The 10,330-nt window shown below is 50.9% G+C and overlaps 1 protein-coding gene across 1 annotated transcript; it reads right to left on the bottom strand.

Moving 5' to 3' along the window:
- Positions 1 to 1,199: 1,199 nt before the first annotated feature.
- ppk19 (pickpocket 19) lies at positions 1,200 to 1,907 on the bottom strand. The gene has a single exon (XM_003746240.2). The coding sequence runs from the start codon at positions 1,899 to 1,901 to the stop codon at positions 1,200 to 1,202; it is 702 nt and encodes a 233-aa protein (XP_003746288.2). The 5' UTR covers positions 1,902 to 1,907.
- Positions 1,908 to 10,330: the final 8,423 nt, after the last annotated feature.

A 10,330-nucleotide genomic window follows, 5' to 3' on the forward strand; every position in this document is an offset into this window, starting at 1 on the left:
TGACGCATCTCTGTCGGCGCTACTGCGGCCGCCGCTGTTGATGCTTTCATTCTGGCATACGATAGCGACGGTGCCAAAGGCCAACGGACACAAGTAATTTAGACCGAGTTGCCGCACACTCTCACACACATTAACAGAAGCAACCGGAATACTTGTAAAGGCAACGAGCCGATCCAGACGAACTGCAGCGGCAGACACAGAAGCAACGACAACACTTTGACGTTTATTGTTTAATGGAAACGACACTTTGTCGAAACTGAACTCATTCCGATGGAAGCACGTCGCCGAAAAGCGGAGATATGAAGAGAAATTCCTGACCACCGAGAAGAGTGGACTGGCAGACGCGCGACTGCGATGTATCACGCGAAAACGCCGACTTCTGTGAGGAGCTCGTGAAGAGCCCCGAGGGAAGCTGTCCCATGCTGGGAACTTCGTTTCACGAGTCGGATCACCAATTCAGAGATTTGGATCAGAGAGCAATTTCCTCTCCCCGCAGCGACACAATAGCTCGATGTCACGATGGATCTTCTCGGAAAGCGCTCCCACAAAAGAAGGGATACTTCGGGTTTCTAGCACGACCCGTTAGTGCTTGATCGTCTGCTCGGGACTCCGGGTGAAGGGACGAGATGAAGGAACGAGAAGTAATTCATTCACATCAATAATGAAGCATCGCTCGGCCCCGATATGTGAACCTTCCTACACCCAGAGCTCATTGACAGCGGCGAAGGAGTCATTGTTCATCTCGAATTGTTCGAGCGGGTCGTTATTCGCAGGAACGAGAAAGACGTCACGAAGTTCTGCGGGTAAACAGTTCTCGTTTCTCGGATCGATGCTCATTCGATTGGAATGAGGTTCGCGCTACCGCCAGCTCGCGAGCTGGCCCGCTGGTCGGCTCGCCCGTTGTGACGGATATTCTCACGGTATATCACCATGCGAAATCCCGCACGTGATACGCTGACGTAAATAAACTTCACTCGCATCGTCGTATAGCACCAGCTTCCTCTTGTAATGGATCAGATGGGAACTCGCCTCGAGTTTCCGACTTCTGGTGGGATGCCCTTCGCCGGAAACACATGGAATGGAAAAGCCTGCTGAAAACCAGCTTGATCGACTAGGACCTCCTATTTATTTTGCAATAATTGCTGCAACAGGGAGCGATTCTCCTCTGAGAAACACCCGCAAGATATATGACATTCCGATCAATAGTCCATGGTTCCGAGATCATGTGAGGGCTTCATGGTGAAAACTTTATACAACCAAATCGCCAGGATGCTGATCGCTTCGTAGATGAGCAGGAACGACGCTCCAGTAAACATATTCATGAAGCCGCCGACTGTCGAGAGCGCCGCGGTCGCCGTAATCTCCTGACTCTCGATTATGTTACTGATGGCAAAACCGTCGGCGTAGAGCACCAAATTCGCGGTGGTCATCGCCGTTGGGTTCACGCCAATTATTCTCGTGTTCCACGCCATCTGAGAGACCGTCGTTGTGATCTGCACGTCCTCGCAGCGCTTCGGACAGTTACAGACCTTCATCGTGGATTCGGGATCTTCAATTTTCTTCTCACGGCAGCGTTTGGAAACCTCGTCCACGCATATGGCGTCGCTGTCGAGCATCTGTTGATAATCGACGCCTTTGTATAGATCGAGGCACTCGCATTCTTTCATGATGTTGTAGTGTAGGCAAACTTTTCGACAGGCCTGCTCTGAGTACTTATCGTCCTTCGCCAGAAAGGCATTGTACGGCTCGCCCTTTGGCCACGAGGTATGGCAGTTCGAGTCGAAAGGTTTACCCAGGAGGTTGACCTTCTTCATTGAGAATCCCACATAGGTTGTCATCCCGACAGGGATGTAAACTCCGTCCGAGTTGACGTCCGGCAGACGGGAGCGGTCGTGGATCATCACTAGGAATCCATGATTGGTTGAGGCTTTCAGGGTTTGGTTGGGATAGCTCTTCAGGACGAGATCGAGACCAGCTTGGGGGCTGCGTATTTTGGCGAAATCGAGCGAGCTGTCGACCGCAGTCAAGTTACAGAAAAAGCAGAAGCACCTGCCGTACCGGTAAAGTGAATTGATGATGTCCGATACCCACTTAGGAGAGCAAAATTCCCGATTGAACCTACACGAGTGGCCAAGTTCAGGCCACGTGTGCATCGAGGACTCGATGAAGTTCAGCAGAGTCGCGTTCCCGCCGGCTCTGTGTTTGAACCTGCTCATGGCCAGGGCGAATTGCTTTTTATTCTTCGCGAGACACATTTCTTCTCGCTCCGCATAGTACACATCAGCCGGATCGCAGAGCTTGTCGCTCTTGAAGGCGTTCACGTTGCAGATCGTTATGGCAGGGAGCAGTCTAACTTCATCCAGGCTGACGGAAACGATTGTCTTGTACTGTAGGTATTCAGCGACGGACAAACCAATGAAGTACAACATCACAACACAGAGAACTACGAACACGAAGATGTACAAACCCAGACGGGTGAGATTCCCGGAACCGACGAGAACGATTCGGTCGATGCCGGTCAGACCGGCGGCGAACATGTCCACCAGCAGTTTCCACTTGTCATCATCGTGATTCACGGCGAACAGCGAGGTCATGTGCGCCAGGACTTTGAATCTCCCGAAGCGCCGTTTTCGGAGTTTCGGCTCCGGGAGTGTCAGCCGGAGCGCATTCTTCCCATCGCCGAACGCGTCGGCGGCGAAACGAGGGGATACGATCAAGTCATTGAAAATTGTGTGACTTCTGATCCTCGCCAAGCGCGCCTCTCGTGCCTCCATATCGCGACCGCACCTAGAGTCTGCTTTCGTTTAGTGGTCGAAAGTTGACCTTTGGAATTTTTCAAGTTCGCGTCGAAGCTACCTCGCGTGATCGTCTACAATCGGATTTGGGCTTCTCAAATCCGGAAACAACGGGGTGGTCATCGAGAGTACCATTCGCGAGCAGCGATCAATTTGTGTTTCCGAATGATATTGCAGGCGCAGGCGATGATCGGAACTCTTCTCCGCTTCGCGAGGCCAAAGAGTTTATATTCACTTTTTTTCAATTCACTGATCTCAGACCTCAGGAACAAAATGAAGATCGCTCCAATTATCTGCATTATCTTGCTCATCTCCACGAACAAAGCTAGCAGATACGCGGTTTCGCCAGAAAACTTGGATCTGTGGGATGTCGGGCGACTTGCAAAATACTTCAAATTTATCACAGCTCGCCATCATCGAATCGTCGTCCGGTAGCTGGGGACAATTTGGAAAATTATCCGATAAAAACTCTGATTGAAGCGGAAAAGACTGATAAGGGCTCCTTGTTCTCTTATGGTCATTATCAGCATTTTTCTAATCCTTCTGAGACTGTTCGCCATGTTGTCGGCAGCCTTAGAACCAATATCGTTTGGCTCCCGAAAGTTCGAAAAGGAACGATATCCTCAGGAACACGTTGACCGGGGGAACGACCCTCGAAATTCAATGACGGCGAGAATCGACTACAGCGCGTTCCTATGAGGATTCGAAAAAAGCGCCTTCCGCCATGCGCCATGATCGTGCCCGCTCTTTATCATCCGCTCAAGGAGAAAAACGGCTCGTGAGCGAAAAGCCTCAAGAATTTTAGCGGAATAATCCGTCGAGCCGAATGGACTTTCGCAGATTTGTCATCGATCGGCTGGATCTTTGGTTTTCCCTCTGTCTCAGTGTCGATACCCAGAGCTCGGAAAGGTGATATTCGACGAATCATCTCCGTATCATGAATGGGTCAGACATCATGTTCAGCTGCTTCGATCATGATGAGGGAGCTCCGCTAATCTGGAACGTCGCTTTCACTTAGAGCAATTTCGCGTCGGTTCGGGCTTTGAAGACAGCAGAATAACACGACCTCGTCGGAACTTCGACTCACTCTCGGGTCTGATGATAATAAAGCATGAGAATGGAATATTTAAACAACTCTACCGCTCCAACTTTCCGTCTACAGTGGGCTCGAGACAGCGGTCGAGGTGATGCTCCCATCGGATGAGCTTGGATTCCGAGCAGTCCGACACTCCATGGCTCCAACGCATGTGTAGAGAGGCCCATAGCGAATTATTTGAAACTGAGTCGCCCGAAAGACGTCTCTATTATTGTGGCTGATCGAGCAGCGGTCCTGCCAGACTGTGATAAATTTGCTGAAAATTGATTTTTGCTCAAGAATATGAAGAGCGAATGGTTTGATGAATCGCTTTACGCTCACTTCCGTCAGCTCTACTCAAAAGACGAAGGCTCTCCATCTTCCTGACGTAGAGAAGAGTCCGGGTCCGCTTGCTTTTTCAGCGTGAGGAGCGCAGTCTACGGCGATGCCGACAGAAGACAGCGTAGAGCGCCCACTTCGAAGCCGTCGGCGTTCCCGGCGAGCATACAGAGGGCCCCCCATTAATAGAAATCATTTGGCTCTCGCTAAAAATTCCAACTCCGGGAAATACCGAAGTGGGGACAGAGTCTTGACTCCGACCGCGAAAGGTCTCTGGGTCCTCGAATCAATTTCGAAGGGTCTGTGGGGTACGTATAAACAATCGATCGATCGCGCGGAAGGTTAAATCTTTCGGACTTCGAACTTCTTCGGGTACGAGCTGACCGCCCTCGGCTACGGCAACAATAACAAGACGAGAGATGAGATGAGCGATGGTTCCGGCAAGCGGTTGGGAGCGCGATTTCGGACCGGTGTTACTTAGTCCGGAGCAAGGATTACTTGGCTGGCTCCGAGAACGAATTGCTCTGACATTTGACATGAGGCCACTACGGACTTGAGTCGAAGCGCTGCGGGTTCACGCGCTCTGCTCCGAGGTATCGACTTACCGCATCTCAGTGTGACGCCTTCAACCGTGAACCGGCTCACTGTGATCACGGATAGAAACGATAACTGGAGTAGAGCTCGGCTCTGATCGCGGGAGATGATGTTAAAAGATTATCCCCGTTTGATTCGGAACTCGTACTCGCAACGTTCGACGAATACAGTACGATACCGTTTTACGGGAAGTCGCCTGTAGGCCCCTTGAGCTACCAGGAACGTTATCGCCGAGGATGCTCGTCTCGGACCGCCAGCGGCTCGCGGTACTTGAGCTAACTCTGGAGAGAAGCAGGAAAACACGACTGAAGTACTGGCCTACATATTATGTACTTGCGGAGCACTGCGAGATGTCGAATGCGCTCCTTGTCGGAACTCATACGGCAGTAGGTTTACTGATATCGGAAATCTGCAAAATGCTCTGTACTCAATGTACGTCGGAAGTGCGACCCCGGACCTTTAGGAAGCGGAAACCTCTATCGCTCAGTTATAAAATCTACGGGAATCAGACGCCCCATCGGGGGTTTCCGTTTCGTTTTGCCCAGTTGATTGAATCGTGAGAATGCTGTGGAAGCAAACTTTTTCTGATCGACAAAGGAAGCACGGAGAACCGTGCATCGATTATGTCCCGAGACCCACGATACCCCATTGCTCCCACGGTGCAAAGGCTGCGGACTCGACGTTTTTCAAAATGGGAACGACGACTTGGGCTGCGCGAGACCATTTTCGCTCATTAATAGCCACAGACCATTAGATTATGAGCCTTCTTATCTCATGACGTGTGTCTTCAGGGAACTTCCGTGGAGCGGGACAGCAACTGTTGAGCGGCGGTCAGAGCTACATTATACCATTAGAGTCGCGGGTCCCACAGTCCCCGCGTTTGGAATGTCGCCCTGCTCATCGAGTTCCCACGATCCGTCAACAACGCGCGGCCGCAGATGCTCTCTCGAGAGAAAAAGGCTAAACAATTCAAACAAAAATCTCCCCCGTTTCGTTGGATGCTCCAAGATGGAATCTAGCATGCGTCACGCAAGCCTAATCAAGTCCGGGCACTGCGTCTCTATCTGAGTGTCCCCCTTTTCCGCCTATCTGGACCTTTTCGAAAGTCGCGGCGTTTTCCTTGCCCTCTCTGCCACTTCTCCCTCAAACCACCATCGACTCGATTAGCATTCAGTGGAATCCCTTGATTTCATATGGGAAGAATTCAATTCGGGAAGGTGGGGAGAACCCTGTCGACTTAAGTCTTCCCCCTCCCCAAGTGTCTCGAGAAACCCTCACTCTTATATTATGTATATGGCGAATGTGGCTACATGGTGGCGTCTATTTGAATGTGGCGTCTCCCATTTCTTAAGATCGAAAAGTCGCACTGTCATGATCTAAGAGTTTGGCCATGAGAGGAATCCCACGTCCTGCCCAACAGTACGTGAGGGGCTCGAAGCGACTACGAGATGAGCTAGCGCGACAGCCAACTTTTCCCGTGTCTATTGAATTTCACGGGCAATTTCGGCCAAATTTCTGCACACTTCCCTGAAAAACGACATCCGCTCATTTCTCTGAAGAGTCGCAGGGTGCTTTTTCAAGAGAACCATCTTCTCAGTGAGAGGAACGAGAAAAGCAGGAGAGACTCTTATTGTCACATATTCAGGAATGGGAGCGAATTCGCGGCTCTCAAAGCGCCGGAAATCCGAGGGCTTCCCCTGGAGAGACCACGATCCTCATATTCCGCTTACGTATGTACAGCATATCTCAGCAGTGACCACCTGGTCTTCGAAGAATTGGATGCTCGATCAGTCGAACATTTTTCATAGCGATCACAGGTTTTCGTCTCATAATGATGAAAGGGGAATTCAAGTGGATCCGTAGCTTTCATCGTTCAGCAAGAAACGATGATGATCATACAACGGGCTAAAAACTGTGTAATTGCCCGATAATGTTCGACGCAGCTGCAGCTGCGTTAACGGGTTGTAATCGATCAGGGAGGATCGAGAAGTTATAGATTGCGGTTAACTAGAAACGTAAATAAATTGTTTAGCAGCCGCCGTTCGTGAGCGAGCGAGCGATCGACAACATCGTCGGTAACGACCCAGATGAACGGACGTCCATGGACGCTCCGGAAAACGCATGGCACAACGAGCAAATGTAAGAGCTAGAACCTCTCCCTGGAGCGGCACATTTCGCGAGCATTAGCGTGAAACTTCGCCCGACTCACAATCAGAATTCCACCGGGATTCTCGTCACGTTCCCTCAATACGCAGCAACAGATACTCGCGGTCCTCTTTCTTTCGAATCGATGATGCGATTTTCGGATCGCCGACCAATATCGGTCAAAGTTTGCGATGGCTTTCCTGGAATTCTTGAGCTCCAGAGTTTAGCTAGGGGCAGTCCCGAGAGGCGACGAGGTCCGTGGCAAAACCCGTAGGGCCCATTCAATGGATTCATCGAGGATCCGGGACTGAGCTCACTTCGCAGTATCGGCGAAACGCAGTATCCGTCGATTCCCTGAGTAGGCATTACTTGCCATACGTAATTACTCCTTGCGAGTGCTTCCCGCCTAAGAAATTCGAGAGAAATGTGGCAGTGTTTTGGCTTCGAACCGCCAGGGTTGGAACCAGCCATGGAACTCTTTCGGAAGACGTCTCAAATTTCTGCCGTGGGAGATGTCACCCCGCGAGGGAACGCCTCGCCGCCTGAGGTGGTACTTTCCTCGCTTTCAATCTGCTCTTCTCATGCCGTTTAATGACACCGTTCACTTGCGGATGGCATCGTCTTCTCGACGGAAAATACTGAGAGCAGCCAGACATATACTGACCACCCTAAGCTTCAAGCTCAACCGGAGCAGGAGCAATCAAAACATTCGAGAGAATTTTATTATTTCTCTGTAGTGCTGGTGGCGATAGGCCCACCCTCTGTCCTCATCTCCGTTTGCAGAAGTTGACGAAAAACTGCGACGGAAACTTCAAGGGTAATCAATTCTGATCCAGCACCCAGACAGTTTGATCATGTTGACGGCATCGTAATTACTTCATTCGACTCCTAGATTTATACAAGAAATCCATTCCGGCGAGTTGTCTTAGTCATCACCGCTGATACATAAAAGCGAGAAATCGATGCCTAGTGTAGCCGTGACGGAATATGATAATATACGAACATGCCTGAGCGCCGGCAGCGACAGGAGGCGAGGAAAGAAACAACGAATCATACTAAATAATAGCCGCAGCTGAGGAACTTGCCAAGCAATGCACCTCCAGTCACTTCTTCTCCAGTACCCCTATGCATTAGAGCCCGTATCCGAACAGTGTCCGTCCGACTATCTCAATGGAAACGATTTCTAGTTGCGTGTCGTGACGAAGGGTCGTTTCGACTTGTGGTGATCCACAAGCCTCTTGTAACGAGCAGACTACCGGTCAGGGTCACGTTACTCTTCGATGATGGAGTTGCTCTCCCCGAAGATTCCTCCGACACGATGTCGAAGAAATCCTCGCTGCCTTGCTCTGCGTCCCGAGCCTTTTCTTCGGAATTAATTCCTGATCCGAGAGTACCGATTTCTAGAGGCTGATTCGGGTTTCCGAATATTTCTGATTCAAAGCTCAGATACGATCTGCAGTCTCTTGAACGTCCAGGGGAAGCAGACCTTGCATCGAGAGACATAGATCGCCTCTTGGGTACCTCCCAAAGAGCTTGTTCCTCTTCTGTGCTCCCTCAGACGAAGACGGCGCAGACTTTTCCCACAAAAATACCTCGATCCTCTCCGGGTCCATTCAATGCGGAATCGCGTTGCACAGATTCCAACGATTCGATGACAGACGGAATGGAGATATGCTCCGTTTTATTCCTGTAATTATGGATACAAATATTGCTGAGTGACGCCGACCGCGCAGCGACGTTACCTGGAGGAACACGGCGAGAACGCACCAATATTGCGATCAGTTCAACACTGTTCCGATTACATCCAGCCTAGACATATATAATTTTCGTCTGCGAGTTTATGACACTGGATGCATGTGGGACACCGGTCGATCGCCTCCTCTCATTCGCGCGATCGTTCGGTCGATCGGTCGCTTGATCGGTCGGCCAGTCGGGTGTCCATATCTCGAGGAGCTGCCTTCGTTGGTCACCGCATGCGGTAACCCTCAATAATTCGAGAATGAACGACGAATCAAATGAGCTCGCCGAGCTGTCTCGTCTTCGTTTCTATTGACAATAATATGTCGCATCATTCCGTATAATCAATCCGAGGAACGTGGACCGCAAAGACGGAATGACTAAGGACCCTCCGCTGACTGGGACCTCGATCGACTCTCCGGGGCCCGATCTCCGAAGAGTCAAGCCGTGATATTAAGTCCGCTCAGAGCCTCGTTCCAACCGCGGATGACGATCGCGTGCTCGTGACTCGTGAGCTCGGCTGGACAGCGATTTGTCTCGACGACGAGTGCCCTGCCGGGCACTGATGCAACGTTATCGGTGCTGAGGAAGCACACGGAGCGGCGCCAATAAAATTGATCGGGTCCGACTGATATTAATTCAGGACTAATTGTTCGGTGTATTCCGTTCGGATTCCTGGTCATCGGTCGTTCGCAGCTCCGGCCGTTCGCTCGCTCGTCCGTGTTGTTCTCACACTTCATGTATTTGTTCATCGGTTTCCTCGTTGTTCGTCGAGCGAGCTTGGAGTCAGTCTGCTGCAGGTAATCGTTCCGCTCGCGAAGCAGCCGAACGAGCCCGAAAGTTTTGTCGGTGACGGTTGCCTGTTCCGTCTGTTTTCGATTTTGTGTTATTTGCCTTAGAAACAAGAGGTAATTGGCACCTGTCGCTGATCGAGTCTTATGGCAGATCGTTGATGGCCGATACAAACAATTATTCAAAAAAAGAGACGTTCCAGGCCCATGCACCGGCGCTAATGGCCTGTCGATTATCGCTTCAATGCCTATCCCGAAATCCTCGATTCATGCCTTCGCCGGTCAAAGTGACAGCTCCGGCTCAGACACCGTGATGAGATCATAGTGCGACTATTCTAAATCGCCGTGATTCCCCGAGACTTTTATGGAGAAATATTTTTGCTCCCGAGGTACCCAGCTCCTCCGAGGGATCCGTCGACGACCGTTGCGATCTTGACCGTGCGCTTGGGTCGCGTAGACATCAGGGCCGAGCATCGCGTCTTGCAGAAGATCTCCAGCTGTCGGAATCTTCTTCGTCACGAGATCGTCTGCCTCACAGCTAATGTACCGACGCTACAGTTTTTGTCGCCGACCACCGCTGGCTGACAATGTCCTGTGGACTGGAGCAGCTCCCGAGAAGTCGTGCGATCCGATCTTCCACTCGATCCGCTTCGTGAGTTCCTGTCTTCGTGTATGCTCGCGTGTGGGTCGGATTCGAAAAAAATCCTCGTTTCTTATCAATAGTTTCTCGAATGTCCTTCTCCCGCTGGATGGATCGAAACTCGAATCTCCGTCACCGGCCATCGGGAGGATAGGAGCAGTGTTTTTGAAGAGACATCCGCCAGAATCTGCAAGGACGCTGCTTCTGATTTCTA

This window comes from Galendromus occidentalis, unplaced genomic scaffold, assembly GCF_000255335.2.
Source record: "Galendromus occidentalis unplaced genomic scaffold, Mocc_1.1 scf7180000077492, whole genome shotgun sequence".
Taxonomy (NCBI): Eukaryota; Metazoa; Arthropoda; class Arachnida; order Mesostigmata; family Phytoseiidae; genus Galendromus; species Galendromus occidentalis.

Coding starts and splice junctions, on each gene's coding strand:
- ppk19 (XM_003746240.2), bottom strand. CDS start 1,901: ATGATCCACGACCGCTCCCGTCTGCCGGACGTCAACTCGGACGGAGTT.